Genomic DNA, 23,880 nt, shown 5'->3' with positions numbered 1-23,880 from the left:
GGGTAGCACGTGCCTGTAGTCCCAGCTACTTGGGAGGCTGAGGTGGCAGCATTGCATGAACCCAGGTGGTGGAGGCTGCAGGGTGCTGTGATTGTGCCACTGCACTCCAGCCTGGGTGACAGAGAGGGATTCCGTCTCAAAAAAAAAATATCAGATTGGGTCACGTCCCTGCTTAAAGCCCTCCAATGGCTTCCCATTGCAGCTGGAAGAAAATCCAAACAATTTCACATATGTGACCTGGCGAAGTCCACAACTTGGTGCTCACTGCCCTACACTCGCCTGTCTTGTAGGCTTAACCTCGCCACAGTGGCCTAATCTCTGCTCCCAGGAATGCTGAGACCACTGCCTGCTCAGGGCCACTGGTTTTTCAGTTCCCTCTGCCTACAGTTTTGTCCTGGCAGACTTTGTGTGCTGGTCCCTTCCCATCTTCTAGGCCTCTGTTATAATGTCACTTCCTAGTTGGGGCTTTCTTACCCAAAGTTGTCCCCAACTCTTATTTTAAAATCAACATTATGGCAATAATCACTATCAGAAATAATCAAATTTACTTGTTTCAAAAAAAATCTTTTTATCCCTCAACATGATGTAAACATATGTTCTATCATGTGATGCTCTCTTATTTGCCATCTGATACTACCCTCACATCTAGCTCAGTGCCTGGAACAAAGCAGGTTTCAGTAAATATTAATTGAGTGGAGAAGCAAATACTTCTGTGATTGCAACATATCACTGAGTCATAATGATCTAGAAGTTATAAGCCTGTACATTCTTTCTTCAAAATGTGTGCATCTTGAAGGTCATTTTTTCATTGCGTTTGGCATGAAACAGCAACTCAATACAGTCTGAGACACTGAATTAGTTGATTGCCCCCTCCTAGGAGGCTCTGGTGTATTAATATGAGTCTCTCAATGAATGAAGAGCCTTAAGACCCTAGTCAAAAATATCTGGCATCATAGCAGGAGGTACGGAAGATACTTGTTTATTTTCTGGTATCTCTCACATTATTTCACTCAGGCATTTCCCCTAGAACAGCAGCTCTTAGGTCCTTCACACCCCCTGGTCTGTGGAGCACCCAGAAAGTCCCCTAGCCAGGCTCACGGACACACAGTCAGTGGTTCCTCCCCGCAGCCCAGCTCTTAGATGACATTTCGTTCTTATGGTTACCACCATACTCTTGCTGGGGATAAAAGTTCTATACCCATATGCTTTACTCAGCAGGTGGTGGCATTTACCTGCCTCTCCAATAGGCCTGGGAGGGCAGAGGTCATATCCCAGTTCCTCACATGGTGCCTGGTGTATTATAAGTGTGTTGTGTCTAAGTTATAAGAAACTCCTTGAATTCGCTGGAATTGCTTTTTGGTGGGTCTTTGCTGGAACTGCAGTCTGGGAGAGAGGTGAGTCCTGGAGCTGACCTCTGGGGCAGTTCTTCCATTCTCTACCCCATCAGCTTTAGGATGCAGTGGGCTTTCAAGATGATTTGGGAAGGAGACCCTGGGAAATTCAGCTTTCTTTTTTCCTTTCTGATTTTCTCTCAGGCTTGCCTAAGTGCCTAGTACAGTGCCTAGCACATACTACACACTCCGTTTTACTTGTTGCTGTTCTTAATTCCTGCAATAGACTGAATTGTGTCCCTCCTAAGTTCATACGTTGAAGCCCTAACCCCTCAATGTGTTAGTATTTAAAGACAGGGTCTTTGGGAGGTAATTGGTGTTGGATGAGCTCATGAGGATAGTGCCCTCATGTTGGGATTAATGACCTATAAGAAGAGAGAGAGCTCTCCTTTCTCACTGCTTTATGAGCACACAGAGAAGTGTCCATCTGCAAGCCACAATGAGAGCCTTCGCCAGGAACTCAATGGCCCAAGGTGACTACGGCGATCACCTGGCACGTAATAGGCTTGCAGCAAATGTTTATGCTCCTCTGCTCTTCTATCACATGAACAGAGTTTTATTTTTTTAAAGGATGTTTTGCATCAACTCCATAGTGTTTTTCATGTAACCTTTTCATTGCTTTATGGCCTGTTTGCTTAGACTAAGACCAAAAGATGGGGCCAGGAGTGGTGGCTTACATCTGTAATCCCTGCATTTTGGGAGGCTGAGGCAGGAGATCACTTGATATCAGGAGTTCAAGACCAGCCTGGGCAACATGATGAAACCCTGTATCTGCTAAAAATGAAAAAAAAAAAAAAAAAATTAGCCAGACCTGGTGGCATGTGCCTGTGGTCCCAGCTACTCGAGAGGCTAAGATGGGAGGACAGCTTGACCCCAGGAGGCAGAGGTTGCAGTGCCCAGAGATCGGGCCACTGGACTCCAGCCTGGGCAGCAGAGCCAGACTCCGTCTCAAAAAAAAAAGAAAAGACCCAAACATGGTACTAACAACAGGAGAGAAGTGGGTGGGGAAAAAGCAAACGAATTGGAATTTTTGAGGCTCTAGAACATCATTCACAGGATTATGTGTTGATAACATGTATTTTAAACATATATTTATATTTAATATTATCTATTAATAATATTTATTCAAAAATAATAACATTACTATGTTGGCCACTAATATTGGCCTATAAAAATTTAACACAGGAATCTTGAAGATTTGATGTCCACAGAAGGCGTGAAACCAAAGCATGAGAAATATAAACACAGAGAATTTCATTCTTTCTGCTCACTGAAAATTCTTTCTTGAAAATCAAGTCTTTCAAAAAATATATTTTGTGAAACTGAAATAATCGGCAAGGATTTTGTTTAGCTCTTTTAACAGAGACCAAATGACAGTGACTCAGACAAGGTGGAAGATTGTGTGTTTTTCATGTTAGAGCCTCAGCTGCTCAGCAGACCAGGAAGTAGGAAGTTCTGTGAACGAATCACACCAAACTCCCTGCCCTCGTGAGGTGGGGGCAGGGTGGGGTGGAGAAGGAAACCAACATCCATAAAGACAGAGGGTACTAAAGGGTGACAGCAAGCAGGAAGAAGGTTAAGCAGGGTAAGAGTTGGTCGTCAAGGAGAGTAGATTAAATTTAAAGATGGGGGCCAGGTGGACCACCTCAAGAGGGAGCCTACCAGGTGCAACTAGAAGGAAGCAGAAGAGCAAGCTGTGGAGGGATTTGAGGGAAAGCAAGCAGAGGGGATGGGCAGTTAGTTCAGAGGCCCTGGCCCTGTTCACACCTGAGCTGTCTGAGGAGCACAAAAGCGTGGCTGCCATACACAGGGTGAGCAAAGGCCAGCAAGAAGTTTGGGTTTTTCCTGAGATGGGAAGCCTGCGAGGGACTGTGGCAGAGAAGTGGCATGATGGGACTTAACACTTAAAAGAACCACGCTGGCTCCTCTGTGAACAGAAAGCAGAGGGCAAGGGTAAAAACAAGGAGATCAGTTAGGAGACTTAAATAGTTTGTGCAAAGACTTTAGTAGGCGACCCTGGGTGACGGCAGCGAGGGTGACTTCAAGTGGGCGGGCAGACTGTGGATGTATTTTGAAGGTAGAACCAGCAGGATTGGCTGACAGGGTGAGATACGGTGTGAGAGAGAGACGAGTCCAGGACAGTCATCAGCATTTGGGCCCGAGTGACTGGAGGAGTGGGGCTGATATTGAATGGGGTGGAAAGGCTTCCAGAGGAGCAGGGTTAGAGCGAAGTCCAAGAGTTTCACCTGAAACATGCCAAATGTGACATTCCTAGTAGACATTTAAGTGGAGATGTCATGTAGGGTCGGATGTGCGGATCAGGAGTTCGGGGAGATTGGCTGGGGAGAAATATGTGGGTCATCCAATGATGGTATTAAAGGCCTTGCAATGAGAAATGATTATTGAGAGAATGAGTGTGGGAAGAAGGTAACAAGGAGGAAGAGTAAGAGGAGGTCAGGTGGTCACTTCTATCACTTTTGCCTATATTCCTTTGGGCAGAACTCAGCTGCATGTCTTTACCCAGCTGCAAGGGAGGATGGGGAATGAAGTTTCTACTTGGGTGACCAGGGGCGCAGCTAAAATGTAGGGGGTTCTATTACTAAAAATAAGAAGAGGAGAAGGGAAATAAGACGAGGAACAGTTAGCAATGGCTTCCAACTTGATGTTTTTATGATGCATCTAAGGAACAAAAAGTGAGATGTGAGTGCTGAGTCCCTGCAGGTGAAGGGAGGAGCGGGGAGGGAAGGGGAGAGGAAGGCATCCTCTGGGCGCCTTTAGGAAGGGAGAGGGCGGCTGTGTGCAAAACTTTAATTACCTCTGGGTTTAATTTCCAAATTTCTTTGACAGATGACCCCTGCTAAAGCAGATGCTCCCCTGTTCCCTGCTGGGACCTGGTCCCAACCCCAGTACTAGCCCCAGTGGTGAGTATTCAAATTCCCAGGCCCATCCCATTTTGGTTGGAGGTGTGGGGAGTGGGGGCGGGGAGAGGGCCTGTTGCTGGATCAAACATAGGATGTTGAGTTAATTTGAATTTTAGGTAAGTAACAGATAACTTTTTTAGTGTCAGCTAAATATGTCCCGTGCAATATCTGGGCATACTTATACTAAAAAAAGTACTCATTTCTTATCTGAAATTCACATTTAACTCGGTGCCTGTACTTTTATTTGCTAAGTCTGGCAGTCCTACATCTCTTCAATCTTTCCTTTTGTTTCCCCCTACTGTTCCCATTTCCACCTACCCAAACCCATTTTTGGGCACAAATATAATTCTTGAAAAAAAATGACTAGCATAGACTCTCTGATTTTCCTTTGACATTTAAGCGAATTTTTCAGTCTTTGTGAACAGAATCTTCACATGACACCAGGAAGCATCACATATTTTGAAGCCACTGACATCTTCCTGCTCCGTTACTTTGCCTGTAGAATGAGGCTTACAATTCCTATCCCTGCTGTCACATAGTAAGTGTGTAACAAAGGCTCACTAATATTTTAAAAGTATGTATATCAGGGGCTCAGGGTGTGCATGTAGAGGGCATGGAAAGAAGTCCCATTACTCCCCATTAATAATAAACATATAATGCACAGATATCCTCCAAAGGATACATGTGCATCAGTAATTAAATGGATCTTGTGGGGTTTTGTTGTTTTTTGTTTTGTTTTGGGACAGGGGCTCACTCTGTCGCCCAGGCTGGAGTGCAGTGGTGTGATCTCTGTTCACAGCAGCCTCGACCTCCCAGGCTCAGGTGACCCTCCCACCTCAGCCTCCCATGCAGCTGGGACTTGTGATGTCATGTTCATTCTGCCCTAAAGGATCCTGTAACTTGTTGGAGAAAATACCTTTAGAATCTTCCCAGGAATAAGTTATTCACTGTACCACTCTTGACCAACCACTTCCTTCATGTCCTGGGAAGTTTAGGGAAAAGACAGAAAGAGGGAAAGCAACAAAAGCCTCCCACCCTCCTCTGCTCCTGGCCTTATGCTGTGCTCTTGGACTACATTATATGAAGTCAGTTTTCAGACAACCCGATGAGGTAGATATCATCAGCTCTATTTCACATACAGTGTTGGGAGTCAGCGAGGGTAAGTAATTTGCTGATGATCACGAAGTTGCTAGGAGCAGAGATGGGATTTAAACAAGACTGCCTCATGGAAAACTGTGAACTCTGAAGAAAGGGCAGCAGGGCCTCCTGGTCTGGACTCTGTTGGTATAGGAGGGCCCACGTGTCAAAGCCACTGGGTGGGACTGGCTGGCTTGGGTCTTCATCTGGGAAGAGAAGTATTATATCCATGAATCCTTTGGATTGGACATGGCCTTGGGAGCAACTTATCACTTTCCCTGTGCTTTTTTACTTAAGAGGATGACAGGCCCACAGATTGTGAATTTACTCCTTTATTCTGGCTAATGACCTGCAGCCCTGGAGGTGTATGGCTGAGAGCCGGCACCCTGAGGTCCTGCACACATGAGCCGCCTCCTCCTCTGGACGACACTTGGATCAGTTGGAGGCTCTCTAAATGAGGGACAGATGTCTTTTCATACTTCTGTAGAAAGAGGGGAGAATTTATGTCACTCTCTGACGTGTATCAGAAAAGGCTTCTCTGAAGGTGAAGGCAGAGCTCAGTCACTCTTGCTCTTTCTGCTTTCCTCTTTAGTCTGAATGGGTTGTATGAGCTTCCTAAAACACAAAGAGTTCTTAAAAAATCAAGATTTACTCGCATAAAAAAAAATTCATGAAGACAATAGCATTTGCTATTTCTTCTTTCTTGTGGCAGTCAAAACTATAATTGATAGTTGAACTGATTTTCCGTTAATTGCACAGTCTAACTGACTATAAGGTCAGTGAAAGCAGGAAATTCACGGTCTGTTTTCTCCACTGCATTCCCAGCACCCAGCACAATTCATCTTCATGCATTCAATATGTATTTATGAGGCAACCATTATCTGCATGTCACTGTGCTAGGTATGGGGAAAAATAGTTCTTGGTCTATTCTAGGTACAAATCAAAATAGGACTTGGTATCTGCCCTACAAAAGCAAGTAGTCTCATAGATGAGACACGTACATGAATAAGTATCTTAGGGAGAGGAAAAAATGTGTCTCAGAAACAAAGAGGAGAGAGTAAGTGGCGAAAGGAGAATCAGGAGTTGTCACAGTGTGATGTCTGCACAATGGAGAAGAAAGGGGAGGACCCTTTAGACAATCACAGTGTTGCTGGAGAATGGAGTATATGAAAGAGAGAGAGGAAGAAGATGAACCTGAAACCTGGACTGAGGTCATATTAGCAACGGCCTTGTATGTCCCGCAAAGGAGTTGAGTCTTTTTCAACCAGGTGAGGAAGGGGAATAAAGGCTTTCATGCGGAGGAAATAAGCAGGTTGGATTTGTTCTCAGTGTGGGATGAAGCAGAATGTGTTGGCTGTGTGTGGAGAGGGAGGTGTGGTGATGTCACAGGGCCAGTGATGGGGACGAGGGCCTGAAGAAGGCAGTGCCAGTAGGACAGAAAGGAAGGTCTGGATGCCAGCGACATGTCCAGAGCAGAGTGGCAGAAGTTCCCGTTCCTGCAGGTAAAATATGGGAGGGGAGGCAGAAGAATGAGTTGAGGATGGTTCTAAGTTTTCTAGCTTGGAAGATGAGGTTGACTGGAGAAGAGAAATAAAGGGGCCGAAATTGATTTGGGATACATTAAATTTGTGCTGTGGATCCTGTTAGAATGGCAAATTTACAGTGGATCCTACTGGACAAGAAGCTAGGGGCTAGGGATCTCAAGCGAATGGGAGAGTGCATTGTAAGAAGATAGTTGAACAGAAGAGCCACAGGGGGCACTGATATTTAAGGAAGAAGCAGAAGAAATGTGAAGAAGAATGAGAAAGAATAGTCAGAGATATGACAAGAGAAAGAAAAAATGGGTTTCCCAAGTCTCTAGAAGGCAGTAATCGCATCAGAGGCCCAGACTGTGAGTTCATACATTCTTTTCTAAGGAAGGTGTCTAGAACTGTGGCAGGCAGAATATCTGTTGACCTCCCTAGGATAGCCACACTTTAAACTCTAGAACCTGTGAGTATGTGACTTTCCACAGCAAAAGGAAGGTGGTGGGTGGAACTAAGGCTAAGGACCTTAAAACAGAGACATTATTCTGGATTATCTGGGTGGGCTCTTGAAAGGGAGTTGGGAGGCAGAAGAGGGAGCCAGAGAGATGCGATGCTAGAAGAAGCAGGAGAAATTCAAAGAACGGGCAGGACTTGACCCATCATTGCTAGCTTTAAAGACAGCGGAAGGAGGCCCTGAGCCAAGGAATGCAGGTGGCCTCTCGGAAGCTGGGAATGGCTCTCAGCTGACAGCCAGCAAGGAAGTGATACTGCAGTCCTACACCTACAAGGACTGAATTCTGCCAACAACCTGAATGAGTCAGGAAACAGATCCTCCCCCACAGCCTCCAGAGAGGAACACAGCCTTCCTGTCACCCTGATGTTAGCTTGAGTCCCAGGTCAGACTTCTGACCCACAGATTTGTAAAATAATAGTTTGTGTTGTTTTAAGTCACTAAATTTCTGGGAACTTGTTATTGTAGCAAAATGAAACGACAGGAACTGCAGTGGGTCAGATTCCTCACCTGGCCTTTTCCTTAGATGGCAGTGGCCTCTGGATCTATCGTTGGGACTCCTTTTCATCCCCTCCCATGTTTTTTGTTCAAACTAGACCCAGGACCAAAACCATTTTTAAGGGCAAAAAAATAATAATTAAAGCAAAGATTGCAATTTGTTGGGTTATGAGTCAATCTTGTCCCCAGCTAAGTTTTGTTTTAACTGTAATATTACAAAATTTTAAAATTTCTTTCCCCTCCCTCCCTCCCTCCCTCCCATCCATCCATCCATCCATCCATCCATCCATCCATCCATCCATCCTCTTCTAAGTAGAAGCTCTGGCAACACTAGGTTGGCTGGCTTGAGCAGACTGTCTCTGTCCCCTCTGGGACATGTTCTCTGGTTAGCTGCAGTCTCTACCACTCCCTCTTTTCTCTCATGGGCTGCTTTACTCATGTATATACCTTGCCTGTATTCTGCAGGTGACTGACTTAGTGACACTAGCCTAACTGGCATGAGAACATGTTCGATCTGGGATCTCTGAAGGGAGTATGCAAGAAACTGAAAAAAGCAATCAGCAAGACTTAATAAAAGAGAAGATGTTTTCCAGCTCAGGGTTGCTTTTTATCATGAAGCCTTTTAAATAAGACGTTTGTGTGTTTGCATACCTGCACATGAGTATACCCATGGTGAATGTGGAGAGAAAGATAATTAAGAAACAGGAAGACAGGGCAAAGATCCAAGTTAAATGTGTCAGGAAAACTACCTTTCTTTTCCTTAAGGGACCCGTCTACTGCCAACACGCAGGTTCAGCCATGCCCCACTCCAGTGCCAGTGTATTTCAGTATGTGGCCATGAGTCAGTGTTTTACTAGGTCCTCGTCAGTCACCTTGTTGCTGGCCTGACATCCTCCCTAGTCTCATGCATAAGGCTTGTGACTTGTTCCTTTTTGAGGAAGCGCTTCCCTGTTACCTCAATTCTAGTAACTGAACTCTTCTGTATTCCTTACCTGGGATCTTGCCTTAGTTTTTTGCCTGATTTTTAGGAACTGGGACTTTGTCTCATGCCCACTCTTCCTTCTATTAATCACAGTGCTGTTCTAAAGCTCTAGCCCTGTTAGGGAAGGGAAGCCTCATGCCCTTTCGTCCAGGTCTTCCTGTCTTGCTGGGCCTTCTCCCAGGGGCCCAGGGAGGTCTCCACACCTGGCCTTCTTTCAGCGTCCTCTAGAATCATGTCTGCCTACAGTTTTCCTGGATCTCCTGCAAGCACAGCCCCACCAGGTGACCTCAGAGTCTCAGGTGTTCATGAGCTCTGCTCTAACATCACCTTTTTCATCCTTGTGAAAAGTCTGGGAAATAAAAAACATTGACACAACAGGAAGCTTTGGATGCAAATGTGAAAGCGTTCTCCAAAAAGCTTTCCAGTCCTTTCCTGTTGTGTAACCCACAGAGATGACAAGCCAACCTGTCCTCAGCTACCTCAGCTGGGGGCTTGTTCAGGAAATTCTGAATCATTTTATTTCTGATTTTTTTTTTCAAAGGAGAGAAAATAGGCCTATTCATTTAAAATTGTGACAATAGTTCAGGGCTTTAGCTCGAAACCTTTAAAGTTTTTTTTTTTTTAAATCTGGTAGTTGGCAAATGAACAGAACTCTCAGGAAGAACAATTCCTTTTGTGCATGAAAAGTTGTGTAAATGGTTGGCATGGAACAAGAATGGGACAAAACATCAGAAGTGTGTTCCAGCCCAGATACTGCCATTTACTGCCTAGTCATCTTAAGAAAGTCACTTACCTTCTCTATGCTTTAAAAATAAATGATTTCCGACGTGGCACCCACAGCGTTGTTGTGAGGACTTCCTGAGACAATGGTGTGAGTCACTGTCCAAATGGGAGGCCCTACCATTAAAAGGTGCCATCTGTCCCTGTTGATAATTATAGCACCTTGTTCCTGACTGCATTCAGCGATCTCGACATCCATTTTTCATGGGATTCTTTAACAATCTGAGCCAGGATCTGCGCAAGGCCATGAAGCTGCAGAGCGAGACCTAGAGCCCAGGTCTCCTGACCCAGCCCACTGTGGAAAGAAGCACTTCCTCTCATGCTCTGCCCAAGTCTTACCCACTGCAGTCTGGTCCTGCCATATCTGGGCCGTTACCCCATTACCCTTCTTCATCATTCCTGGGGAAGATGGCACTAGGGCCTTTCATTTTTGACCAGAGAAGGTTCTGTCAGTGTTAGGAGGCCTCTGAGCAATGATCTGCCTCTGTTGGGGGTCTGGCTTACTTACTTCTTCTCTTTTTTGATGTAGGATAATTTCTGTCTAAAGGGAGAGAGAAGAGCCAGTTATCACAGTGATGATGCAGTAATTGAAGTTGCATTCTCTACTGGTTTGTCACTGTCATTTCCTTTAGGAACGGTAATAGCCAAAACTGAAACCTTTGGGCTTCAGAATGGGTCTTCTCACATTCTTAGTCTCACCTTCTTCCCCAAGATCTTACATGCTCTAAGTCATGCATTGCTTTTCCAGTGTAAAGAGCCTCAAAGTATCTGGTTTGTCTTCTGGGCACTGGCACCAGCAAATAATACCTGGGCAGCTCCAAGTCCCTGTTGGAAGGACAGGTCTGGAAGCAAGCCTGAGAAGTGACTTGGCTGGCGAGTACACCAGGCCTGTCATTCAGAGGCTGCTGTCTACCACTTTGGCCCTCAAACAACCCGTTGGCACTCCTCAGCTATGGTTTTCATGACCCCCGAGGTTCTTCCAAAGCCCAAACTTAGCATCAGTTTCACTTGGAAGCTTGTACAGAAGTGAGTTAGCCTGAAGCAGATTTTAACAGATTTAAGTCCCTTCTGTTCTTGTTGCCAATATCCTGCCAAGCAGAAGAACAGATCTTCTTTCTTTCCTACCTTACGCACCCTGCCCTAAACAGCTGGAATATTCAGGAAGCTGGCAATAAAAGACCATTGAATAAAGAAAATGCAGGACATACACACAATATAATACTAATCAGTCATAAAAAGGTAAACTCATGTATTTTGCAGCAACATGGATGGAACTGGAGACCATTATCTTAAGTGAAATAACTCAGAAATGGAAAGTCAAATATTCCATGTTCTCAGTTATAAGTGGGAGGTAAATAATAATTACACCTGGGCACAGACAGCAAAATAATAGACAATGGAGACGTGGAAGGGTTGGGAGAGTGAGAGGTGGGTAAGGGATGAGAAATTACCTAATGGGTACAGTGTACAGTATTTGGATGATGGCTACACTAAAACCCCAGACTTCGTTACTCCCCGATATATCCATGTAACGAAACTGCACTTGAACTCCTTAAACCTAAAAATATTAACAAATACAAATACAAGATCCTCTGGGACGCTTCCACCAGCAGCAGTGTTCTACCGAAAAGTGGGTCAGAAACTCCAACTTCTTAAAAGTGCCTGTCCTAGTTGGAGGTGAGAAACACAGAGAAACCCCTCCTTAATTTCCCTCCAGATGCAGCAAGCTCTATTTCTAGGTTCTGCATGCTGAGAAGAGGCAGGGTTCGAGGCTAGTCTCTAGAAAGTCTATCCCCTCTCCCATTGCATGCTTGGACGTAGCAGGTCTGAACTGAAGAAGATTTCCGGCTCATGCCTACCCCTGGACAGGATACAGCTGCATGGCAGATATCATGAGTCTTGGCTGAATAAGGCTGCTTGATGAAGCTAAAGAGAAATACAGAGAAAAACTGCTTCAGAACTCATGGCACAGACACAGTCACTGATAGGCCTCCAGCCTGGGGGGGGCGGTGACGCCGGGGAGGGCTTCTAGGGACACCTCCAGGGCAGGGGTTGGAAATTGAAGGTAAAGTGGGCCTGTGCCAGGGATATTTGGGAGACCTGGTTTCTATGCTGCAATTTGTGTGTTTGTGTGTGTCCCACGAGACCTTTCATCTGGACACAAAGGCCATGACGTCAATCACATAGATCCAGGGAGGTAAAATAGATTAGGCCAGGTGAACACTAGAATCACAGGACTTCAGAGCTGCTTGGACCCTATGGATCACAGGTAATGTTCCATAGTGGCCTCCCCCATTAAGCAATGAGGAAACACGTACAAATGGGCAGGTCAGGTTTGCTGGCATTTCATGCTTGTGAGAAGCAGAAAAGCAGTATTTCCAACCTCTTTCCCTAACAGAAGCTGGCAGTTGGGATAGAAAGGGAAAGTTTGTTGGGAGAGACCATGTGGAAACAAAGGCAGGGTTAGTGCATGGGAGTGGGGTTGATTCCTTGAGACTGAAGATGGGGAAGGAAAAGAATATAATATGGCCTCAGTATGGGAGGTTAGAACTGCACAGTTTGTGACAGGGAAGAGATTCATAGCGGGAGCCCACATGAAGCAGGAGGTATGGTGTGTTCAAACCAGCAGTTGGTCCCAGTGTGAGGCGGAAGTAACAGTTAGGACATTATCATAGTCTCTTTTTTTTTGTGAGACAGAGTTTCACTCTTGTTACCCAGGCTGGAGTGCAATGGCGTGATCTCGACTCACCGCAACCTCCGCCTCCTGGGTTCAGGCAATTCTCCTGCCTCAGCCTCCTGAGTAGCTGGGATTACAGGCACGCGCCACCGTGCCCAGCTAATTTTTTTGTATTTTTAGTAGAGACGGGGTTTCACCATGTTGACCAGGATGGTCTCATTCTCTTGACCTCGTGATCCACCCGCCTCGGCCTCCCAAAGTGCTGGGATTACAGGCGTGAGCCACCGCTCCCGGCCATCATAGTCTCTTACTAAAGATCACACATCATGCCTGGAAATGGGAAGACGAGTCAGCAGAGATAGAGAGAAGCTTAAGGTACCTGCCTTCCCGGGTTACAAAAAAAGAGGAAGATATGATTATTCAGACGAAAGTTGCTCACAGAGGCATGGAAGGAGGTCAGGAGACTCAGTTTTCACCTCCTCTCTGTCGCCTGCAAGCTGTGTGATCTTCAGTTAGTTACTTCACATTTTGGGGGTCTCAGTCTCCTTATGGTCAATAAGGGGATTGGCCACCCTGGTTTTAAAGTCACCCTCTGATTGAGTAGTAAACTTTTGCTAACAGTGGGGATCCAATTCCAACTCACAATTTTGAGCTGAACTTATTGCTTCCCGTTGAGGGTGCAACCACTCAATACCTCTGAGCAAGGTGAACCTTAAGATGGCATTGTCTCCTGGGGAAGGACAAAAACAAGCATTAAAAACACTTGCAACAACTGCTTATTTACTGAAATAAATCTTTCTAAGTAAGCAATAAAGCTCTTGTTTAACTTTATATTAGAAAATGTTAATGCTAAAAATTATCTCCATCTAAACCTTTGTAACTGAGAAGCTGTGGTTTGAACGTTGCCTCCAAAACTCATGTTACAATTTAATTGCCATAGAGATGGTATCAAGAGGTAAGACTTTTAAAAAGTGATGAGGCCACGAGGGGTCTGCCCTCATGAGTGGATTAATGCCATTATCATGGGAGTGGGTTTGTTAAAGGGTGAGTTCAGCAGCCTCTTGTTTTCTCTCACACTCTCTTGCCCTTCTGCCTTCCACCAGGGGGTGATACAGCATAAAGCCCTTTGCCAGATGTCAGCGTCAAGCTCTTGGACTTCCCAGTCCCCTGATTCATGAGCCAAATAAATTTATTTTCTTTATAAGCTACCCAATGTGAGATATTTTTGTCTTAGCAACGCAAAACGGACTGAGACATGAGATCAGGGGCATGAGGCTGAGAGGGAAACACCATGCTCAAGGTCTCTCAGCTTGTACATGATGCCTCTCCAGGTATGGAACCCTGATCCCTTGATTCAGGTGATCCTGCTTGCTTTCTCCCTCCTTTTGATATTAGAATAAATGCAGGGATTTACTTCCCTGAAGCTCAGCCATAGGAAATGAGCCACGAGCTGGAAGCTGAATAAGTAGTGGTACTCACTCCTCAGAATGGATATTGTTTGCTTGCCCTGCTTACCTGCATCTCTGTCCTTTTCCTAGTCTTATTCTCCTCTTTCTTCACTCCCACCCCCATCCTAAACAAGTACATCCCACAACCCCTGCCACAAGGACACATTACCCACGTACGGACAAGATTGCTGATTTTTGTCTGCTGATGAGGCATTTTGCAAGGCAGATAATAGGGTATTGAGGAATGTTCTGGATCACTGGGGTGACTGCAGCCAGAAAGGTCGGCGATTTCCTTTCTACTGAGGCGAGGAACCCCTCAGAGGGGCAGGAGTTGGGCTCCACAGCCAGCCAGTTGCTTCTCTGACTGTTCAAAGGGTTTTAGGTCTCAAGGGAACTCATTTGCACTACAAGAAGAGGGTGGGAGTTGGCCTGGGAGAATGGGGAGGTACCTGGGAAACGTGGACAAAAGAATCAAGCAGGTTTGAGCTAAATCAAGAGAATGTTCAGCTCCGTTATGGGGCAGTTAGTTGCTGTTTGTAATACGCTTATTACAAATAGTTGCACAAATAGTTGCTGTTTGTGTCCTATCTCCATACTTTGTTCTGTTTCTGTTCCCAGATTCACAGACCTGTTTTCTTTGGTTTTCAGAACTTTCCCCCAAAAGACACCCAGTCTTGTCCTCACCAGCCACTGCCCTGTTCACCATCCCCTTCCTTGTGAAAATTCCCCTTTGCTCAAGTACCAGTCACAGCTGCGTGACAGAGATATATGCTGAGAAATGTGTCCTTAGGTGATTCTGTGGTTGTGTGAATATCATAGAATGTCCTTACACAAACCAAATGGCAGAGCCTGCTACACACCCAGGCTTCATGGAATAGCCTGTTGCTGGTAGCTTACAAACCTACATAGTATGTTACTACACTGAATGCTGTTGCAATTGTGACACCATGGTGTTTGTGCCTCTAAACATATCTACACATGGGAAAAGTGCAGTAAAAATACAGGGTTCTAATTTTATGGGACTACCATTGTGTATCTGGTTTGTTATGGATTGAAACTTCATTATGTGGTACATGACTGTGTGTGTCTGTATATATGTATATATGCACATATTTACTTATTTTTTACAAATTTGTTCATAAGTAAATATGTGCTTTTATACATCAGCTTTTTACATAAATATGTCTGCTTTCATGGAAATTACATATGCATAAAGATATATATTTATCACATTAAAATGATATATACAGTTTTTAATGTTGTCACTTAATGCTATAAAATAAATGCTTTCTTAATGGGAGGGTTTAATGGAGATAAGCAGGAGGCTTCTTAAGCAGCAGAAAAACAGGTCATCCTCTCCATGTACCCTCAGCGTAGATGCAATGAGCAGGCACAGAGGCATCCGGGAGCTACTGCTAGTGACAGATAACTCACGCTTTACCCTGAGTGCTCCGTCTCCCTGAGGGCCACGTAAGAGAGCTGTCCCGCTCCAGCAGGCACCCTCGGGGAAGTTGAAGTTGGCCCCTTGGGCCCTTGCTTTCTCTTCACAAGTCTCAGTTGCTAGAGAATGGGGCTGTGAGTCGTGGTGGAGCTTACCTCCACTCCACAAGGAATACTTGTTCACAGATTTAGGAGGGCTTTTTCTGTCCTTGAACTTCTTCCTCCTATGCTGTAAGTAAGAGCGGGTCACCTTCCAGAAACAAAACCTGTGGGAAGAATGGCTCCTGGTCACAGGCGGGAACCCCCAGTGGAGGGGGCTGGAGCACTGAGCACAGGGGAAATGGGGCTAAGCCAGTCCTCGGAGAATGTGGGTGTCTGACAGAGAAGAGGAGAGCATCCTGGCCTCGGGTACTACTGCCAGTGGCCTTTTTTCTGAGGCCTCCTCTTTGTCCAGACCTGGCTCCAGTGAGGTCCTGGCATGGGCAGTTTGTTGGGACTTCTTTCTGGAATACCACCGGTGAATGGAGCCTGTAAAGAGCCTGCTAGCCCCAGGCCTAGGGTGAGGCTAACCCCTGGGGTGCACCCCAGCATCAGACTCTGACATCCCTATCTGACCCCACCTGGCATGGCCAGAGGGCCTGAAAGGCTTTTGCTCCGGTCCTCAATCCTGGTTTCCACCCTGCCCCTTACTGAGAGCCTTGCCCACCTCACTCTATTCCCAGCAGGCCCTTCCCTGGAATAGACCTGGTTTCTCATGTGAACTCAGATTTATGTCCTCTTTATGACCTGAAAACTGTTGTTCTCTAGAAGCTTGTGCAACACACACCATCTCTTTTTACCTGGCTCCAAACCCCTTGTTATCCCTACCCTCAGCCAGTCCTTGGATTAGACCTTGGAGGTCAATCTTGGCTAAGACTGAATTTATTTTCTATGGCACTTTGTCTCTGGTGGCTTTGCTTGCTGTCCTCCTCCCCTCTCCTTGAGAGACAGTCTGTTCTATCCCAGTAGGCTCTTCCCATTTCACTTGCTGAACTGGGTCTCCTTCCCCTCATGGACCTACCAGTATACCACACATGCATTATTTATGGTGATGAGAGACGAGGAGACCTTTTTTCTAATGCTGGTTTTACCACTTACCTAGTGATCCTAGACAAATCCCTCAACCACTCTGAACCTCGGTCTCCTCATCGGTAAAATAGAGATAATAATACTCCTTCCCACCCACTGCATACGGTTTGGGAGGAGTATTTAAGGTAATATATGTAAACACAGTTTGTATAATATAAATTTCTTTATAAGTATGTAGGAAAGTAGGTAAAGAAACTGCAGGAGGAACAGGAATTCAAAGCCTCCCTAAAGCATGTCTGATATTTCTTCTTTTTTTTTTTTTTTTGAGATGTAGTTTCGCTCTTGTTACCCAGGCTGGAGTGCAATGGCGCGATCTCGGCTCACCGCAACCTCCGCCTCCTGGGTTCAGGCAATTCTCCTGCCTCAGCCTCCTGAGTAGCTGAGATTACAGGCACACGCCACCATGCCCAGCTAATTTTTGTATTTTTAGTAGAGACGGGGTTTCACCATGTTGACCAGGATGGTCTCGATCTCTTGACCTCGTGATCCACCCACCTCGGCCTCCCAAAGTGCTGGGATTACAGGTGTGAGCCACCGCGCCCGGCCTGCATGTCTGATTTTTCTAAGCACTTAGGAGACAGCTGAACACTGGCTCATTCAAGAGGAGCATATATTTCCCAGAGATTCCCACTCCCTCCAAAAGTCTCCAGGTGAATGTCTATTGAGTCCTTGCCTGGAGAACTAGAATTAAGTGCTGGACAACATTTGATGTTCAAAAAGCCAAACTGCTTGTTTTGAACTTAGATTTTTGTACTTCTCTAGGTTCTGTATTAATAATTTACTGTCTTAGGGATTTTAACATAAGGGTTAGCGATTGCTAAGCAATTTCACACTTATATTTTAATAAAGTAACTATTTTTTTGGTGGAAGATGGGAACTCCTAAGTGTCCAAGCCACATGATAATCTGAGTGTCCTGAATAGCTTTGCCTGGGAACATTTCAGCCCCGTGTCCTCTGGTCACCACCACCCAAGGCACTGGCATTCACCATGTGGAAGACATGAGCTGGGACTCTGGCAGACCACAGGAATAAGCAAGCAGCTGAGAGGGCTCAGGCCAGACCTCCACGGGACAGGTTAGGAACCAGTGGGCCACAGACTGCATTCGGCCACAAAGTATCTGCAGATAGTTTGCTGGTTTTGGTTTTGGTTTTTGGCCTTCACAGGCTCTTCACCGGGTTTTCGTTTTGTTAGTTGCCACATTTGCCACTTTAACCTTGAGAGAGAGGACATAAAAATTTCAGTTTCTAGCTCCTCTTAATAATCGGAGCATCTAGCAACTGTGCCCCCTCAGTGGTAATTATGGGAGTTTGGGCAGAACAGAGCAAAACACTTCCGGCTTCCTTCCTTCATGCAGCTCCTTAAGCACATGTGCTTGTGTTGGTCTTGACAGAATTTCTCCCCAAGTGGCTGTGGTTCACTCTTACCCTCTGGCGAGAAACTCAGGCCTAAGAAAACCTCACATTCTTACTCCAAGCAAGCACAGAAAGAAGAGAGGTGGGAAACCAGGTGTTTGGGTTCTCAGTTTTACTCTGATTCTGTCTGTGGATTCAGTGTTTGGTGTTCTGTGTGAGGGATGGAGTGAGGGGAGTAAGATAAGAAAACATCATCTTAGCTCCCCCTAGAAACTGGAAACTACGAAACAGAGGGCTAGAGGAAGACAGAAAACTCTTTCCAAGATAAGTGTGTTTTCCTGACCTGGCAGTCATTGAGTAAGGGGAAATAGTTACCTTTTCCAGAAGTACATAATGATGGGGAAGACAGACATGATAGCCCCGTGGAAGATGCTTCGATCTAGGTAGCCCTCTGTGATGGCAGCAAGGATGGCATCCTTCTGGGATTCAGAGACATTCACCTACCCACAGAGTGGGAGCCTGTCACTGGCAGGCCCCCAGAACCCCATGACCGCCCCCTCTCCAGAAGGCAGAAGCTTTTGATGGAGTTGCTAGATAAAGGATATTGGGTTCGCTGGGACTTACAAGGTGCCTGACAATTAGTTTTCTAATTGTCCTTATGGGGGACATGCTTCTTGGCGAAAGGCCAGAGTGGAGTGCGAGTCTCTCTTACCCTCAGCTTTGGAGGGATGTCAGAGTTCAGGAAGAGCTTTTGGATAATGTTAATTTTGGACCGCATTAGGACCACATCATTCTTGTTGTATACCCGGTTGACCTGCAGCACCTGGGCTGAACTCACCAGATCATTAAATCTAAAAAAAAAAAAATGTTAAGAAGGAAATCAGGAGGAGAAGATGAAAACAGTGACTAAGAAGGCACTCAGCCTAGACTTACTTCTGGCCCCAAAAAGGCAAGGCCAGTTCTAGGCCAGGTTGTGAATTCCTTTACCACAAACCCTCTTATTCATCCCATCCTCCCTTCTTTACCTATTCTGGCCCAGCAGCATTTTCAGTTCTAATGACTTCAAGACCTAAGGGCTATCTTGCTCTTCCCTCTCCCGTGCAGACCTGAGGCAGGCCCTGATTTGCAGGCAGGTTCCAGTGCTGCAGAGCACTTTAGGCAATGAGAGGAGGTTTGGACTCAATTCCAGTGGTAATGGGAAGCCAGTAGAACTTTTTAGGCAGGAGAATGATCTAGTCTGGCTTATGTTTTTAGTAGGACACGCTGGTTGCTATACAGAGAAGAGTTTGCAGAGGTCAAGTGAGGAAGAAGAGGCAATGTGGTGGGAATTGGAGCAGCAGCAGGCAAGGCTGTTCACTCTGACTAGTATCTATTTCCCTCTGCTCTTCCCTTACCTCCCCTACCTACTTTATTATTTGACTAACCCCTACTCTACCTTCAAAATTTAGCTTAGATGACCCAAGAATTTTGGGTATCCCAAGAAACCATACCTGAGGACTTACAGCTGTCTAAGTGCTCTTCCTGTGCCTGACTCTCCCATAGCACCTATCATCCTGAGACATTTCCTAACTTTTATTTCTGTCTTTTCTGCCACACTCATTAGTTTGTGGAACCTTAGAAGTACAGAACACCTCTTAGTTGTTTTTGTATCTACAATGTCAAATCCAGTGTTCAATAAAGAGTAAACGATCAACAAGCATTTGTGGAAATGAGCTAAATCCATCACTGGGGTGCAGGAGAAGATCTCTTAGCCAAACTCTTCTAACTGATGTATGAGTTACCAGGTGCCTATATTTTTGAAAGACACACTGACTGATACCCACGACATGTTGACTGCATAGATTAGTGGGACATCTTTAGTACACTCTCACCTTTCTCTAACTAGTTGAGGTGAATGTGTACCAGGAGTGTGTTTCTTTCCAAATGTCATCCCTTCTGTAAAGATAATTAGTAACTATAATTGCCATGATAAGTAACTCGTGAAAACTGATAAAATATGAACATAAAAGAAAAGTTGTTATTTATAAAAAAACAAATTAGAATGTTTTGGAAATTCTAATGAAGGCAAGCAGCTTTAAAAAAAGTGCTGTCGGTCGGGTGCAGTGGCTCATGCCTGTAATCCCAGCACTTTGGGAAGCCAAGGCAGGCAGATCACGAGGTCAGGAGATTGATACCATCCTGGCCAATATGGTAAAATCCTGTCTTTACTACAAAACTTAGCTGGGTATGGTGGCATGTATATGTAGTCCCAGCTGCTTGGGAGGCGGAAGCAGGAGAATTGCTTGAACCTAGGAAGTGGAGGTTGCAGAGAGACAAGGTTGTACCACTGCCCTCCAGCCTGAGGAGAGAGCAAGACTCCATCTCAAAAAATAAAAAATAAAAAAAAGCACAAAAATCCAGAAGGATTAAATTGCTTCACAGTAATCTTTGAATTCTGTTCCACTTTAAAGAAATCAGAATTCAAATCAGTAGACAGACACTTTAGCTTCCGAAATGTTACCATGGAAGCAAGTTGGCTTCATTCCCCCATATGGAAACTCAAAACAAACAGTACTGAGGTTATTACCAGCAACACCTCAGAATTCAAATATGGTGAGACAGAGGAGAAAAAAGTAAAATTACTTCAAAAGATCAAATCTAAATATTATTGGTGTTTGAGAGGGAGTTGAGCAAGAGCAAGGAAGAGAAAACTTATTCAAAACAGTAACAGAAAACATCCTAACACTTGACAAAGACATACATGTTCAGGTACAGGAAATCCAGAGAACATCAAATAAATTCGACCCAAATAACACTACCCCATGTACTATAGCAATCGCCTCTTAAAGGTTAAGGACAAACAGAGAATCCTAAAAGCAGCAAAAGAAGAAAATAACATATAAAAAACTCCAATTCATCTGGCAACAGACTTCTCAATGGAAACCATAAAGGCCAGGAGAAAACGAGAAAACATTTTCAAAGTGCCAAAAAAAAAAAAACCCCCACCATCCAAGAGTTCTATATCCCACAAAGCTATCTTTCAACTATGAAGGAGAGATAGCCTTTCCTAGACAAGCAAAAGCTGAGAGAATTCATGACCAACAGACATGTCTTACAAGAAATGCTAAAGAGAGTTCTTTAATCTGAAAGAAAATGAGACTAACGCACTTTGGGAGGCCGAGGCGGGTGGATGATGAGGTCAAGAGATCGAGACCATCCTGGTCAACATGGTGAAACCCCGTCTCTACTAAAAATACAAAAAATTAGCTGGGCATGGTGGCGTGTGCCTGTAATCTCAGCTACTCAGGAGGCTGAGGCAGGAGAATTGCCTGTTCCCAGGAGGCAGAGGTTACGGTGAGCCAAGATCGTGCCATTGCACTCCAGCCTGGGTACCAAGAGCAAAACTCCGTCTCAAAAAAAAAAAAAAAAAAAAAAAAAAAAAAATGAGACTCACATGCAAGAAGAAACATGTGAAGCTATAAAATCATTGGTAAAAGTGCACAGACCAACCCAGAATATTCTAATATAGTATTTGTGGTGTGCAGTTCACTCATAATCCTGGTGTAAAGTCTAAAAGACAAATTTGCCGGGCACGGTGGCTCACGCCTGTAATCCCAGCACTTTGGGAGGCCAAGGCGGGTGGATCACGAGGTCAAGAGATCGAGACCACCCTGGTCAACATGGTGAAACCCCGTCTCTATTAAAAATACAAAAAATCAGCTGGGCATGGTGGCGCGTGCCTGTAATCCCAGCTACTCAGGAGGCTGAGGCGGGAGAATTGCCTGAACCCAGGAGGCGGAGGTTGTGGTGAGCTGATATCGCGCCATTGCACTCCAGCCTGGGTAACAAGAGTGAAACTGCATCTCAAAAAAAAAAAAAAAAAAAAAAAAAGACAAATTTATCAGAAACAGCAATAGCTAAAGCAATCTGATAAGAGATAAACAATATAAAATATGCAGATTGAGACAAGATGTCCAAATGTTGAGAGGATGGAGTTAAAGTATAGAGGTTCATTTTACTTTTTTCTTTGTTTTTATTCTTTTCTTTCTGATGTATGGTAAGTTGTCATCTCTTTAAAGTAATTTGTTATATCCACAAAATACTTTTGGTAAGCCTCATAGTAACCACAATACAGAAACCTATAATAGTTACACTAAAAATAAAAAGCAATGCATTAAAATGTACTACTAGAGAAAATTACTTAATCACAAAGAAGACAGTAAGAAAGGAAAAGAGGAGTTCAAAAACAACCAGAAAATAAGCAACAAAATGGCAGTAGTCAGTTCTTACTTATTAACAAGAATGTTGAATGTAAATAGACTCAATTCTCCAATTAAAAGATGTACAGTGGCTGGATGACAAGAAACAAGACCCAACTACATGCTACTTACAAGAAACCCACTTCGCCTAGGAAAACACACATATACTGGAAGTGAAGGGATGGAAAAGATATCCTATGTCAGTAGAAACAAACAAAAAATACCAGGATAGCTATAGTTATATCAGAAAAAATAGGATACAAGTTGAAGACTCTAAAAAGAGACAGAGTCACTATATAATGATAAAAGGGCCAATTCAGTAAGAGAATATAAAAATTATAAATATCTATGCATCCAACATGAGAACACCCAAGTATGTGAAGCAAACGTTAAAAGATCTAAAAGGAGAGAAGGATTGCAATACAATAACAGGAGATTTCAATGCCCCACTCTTAGTAATGGACTGATCATGCAGACAGAAAATCACTAACAAAATTGTAGTTAAGCTTCACACCACAACAAATAGGCCCAACTGACGTTGACAGAACATTTCACCCAACTGCTACAGACCCACTCTTAGTAATGGACTGATCATGCAGACAGAAAATCAACAACAAAATTGTAGTTAAGCTTCACACCACAACAAATAGGCCTAACTGACGTTGACAGAACATTTCACCCAACTGCTACAGACCCACTCTTAGTAATGGACTGATCATGCAGACAGAAAATCAGCAACAAAATTGTAGTTAAGCTTCACACCACAACAAATAGGCCCAACTGACGTTGACAGAACATTTCACCCAACTGCTACAGACCCACTCTTAGTAATGGACTGATCATGCAGACAGAAAATCAGCAACAAAATTGTAGTTAAGCTTCACACCACAACAAATAGGCCCAACTGACGTTGACAGAACATTTCACCCAACTGCTACAGAATACACAGTCTTTTCATCAGCACATGGAACATTTTCCAAGCTAGACCACAGAACAAGTCTCAACAAATTTCCAAAAGTATAAATAGATTCAAGCATCCTGTCTGACCATGATGGAAAAAAACTAGAAATCAATACCAAGTGAAACCTTGAAACTGTACAATATGTGGAAATTAAACAACATGCTCCTGAATGACCAATGGGTCAATGAAGAAATGAAGAAAATTAAAAAACTTATTGAAACGAATGAAGACGGAAATAAATCAGCATGGTGCTGGCATAAACACAGAAATATAGAACAATGGAACAGAATAGACAATTCAGATATAAATCTATGCCTTTGTAGCCAACTCACTTTTGACAGAGGTGGCAAGAATGTACAATGGGGGAAAGAACCACCTCTTCAATGAATGGTGCTGGGGAAACTAAATGTCCTTATGCAGCAGAATGAAATTGGACCCCTATCTCTCACCATACACAAAAATCAAATAAAAATGTTTAACACGTTTAGACTTAACTCTGAAACTACGGGAAGAAAACACTGGGGAAACATGGCAGGACACTGGTTTGGGCAAAGGTTTTTGTGTAAGCAGCACAGGCAACCAAAGCAAAAATGCACAAATGGGATCACATCAAGCTAAAAAGCTTCTGCACAGCAAAGGAAAAAATCAACAAAATAAAGAGACAACTCACAGAATGTGAGAAAATATTTGCAAACTATCTATCAAACAACAGATAGAATATATAAGGAGTTCAAACATCTCAATTATAGAAAACCCAAATAATCTGATTTTTAAAATACACAAAAGATCTAGACAGACATTTCTCAAAAGAAGACATAAAAATGCCCAAATGGCATATGAAAAACTGCTAACATCACAAATCATGAGAGAAACACAAGCCAAAACCGCA

General features: G+C 44.2%; 1 protein-coding gene across 23 annotated transcripts in view; it reads right to left on the bottom strand.

Annotated features, from left to right (window-relative positions):
- Positions 1–10,120: 10,120 nt before the first annotated feature.
- The window catches only part of RGSL1 (regulator of G protein signaling like 1), a 140,324-nt gene continuing 126,564 nt past the window's right edge, over positions 10,121–23,880 (bottom strand). For 14 of the 23 annotated variants that reach the window (XM_078355067.1, XM_035279747.3, XM_035279744.3 and 11 more), the window contains 6 exons: positions 18,505–18,643; positions 18,168–18,292; positions 15,468–15,577; positions 13,067–13,153; positions 11,606–11,672; positions 10,121–10,287 (listed from right to left, as the gene is read on the bottom strand). In XM_078355067.1, coding sequence (XP_078211193.1) covers positions 10,251–10,287; positions 11,606–11,672; positions 13,067–13,153; positions 15,468–15,577; positions 18,168–18,292; positions 18,505–18,643 — 565 coding nt within the window. In that variant the 3' untranslated portion in view covers positions 10,121–10,250. Of the gene's footprint in view, positions 10,288–10,975; positions 11,673–13,066; positions 13,154–15,467; positions 15,578–17,373; positions 17,654–18,167; positions 18,293–18,504; positions 18,644–23,880 lie in introns of those variants that run through there. The other 9 variants (XM_078355078.1, XM_078355076.1, XM_078355074.1 and 6 more) reach the window with 4 other exon arrangements.

This window comes from Callithrix jacchus, chromosome 18, assembly GCF_049354715.1.
Source record: "Callithrix jacchus isolate 240 chromosome 18, calJac240_pri, whole genome shotgun sequence".
NCBI lineage: Eukaryota > Metazoa > Chordata > Mammalia > Primates > Cebidae > Callithrix > Callithrix jacchus.
Note: the sequence above shows the minus strand (reverse complement) of the source record. Positions and strands in the feature narration are given on the sequence as shown.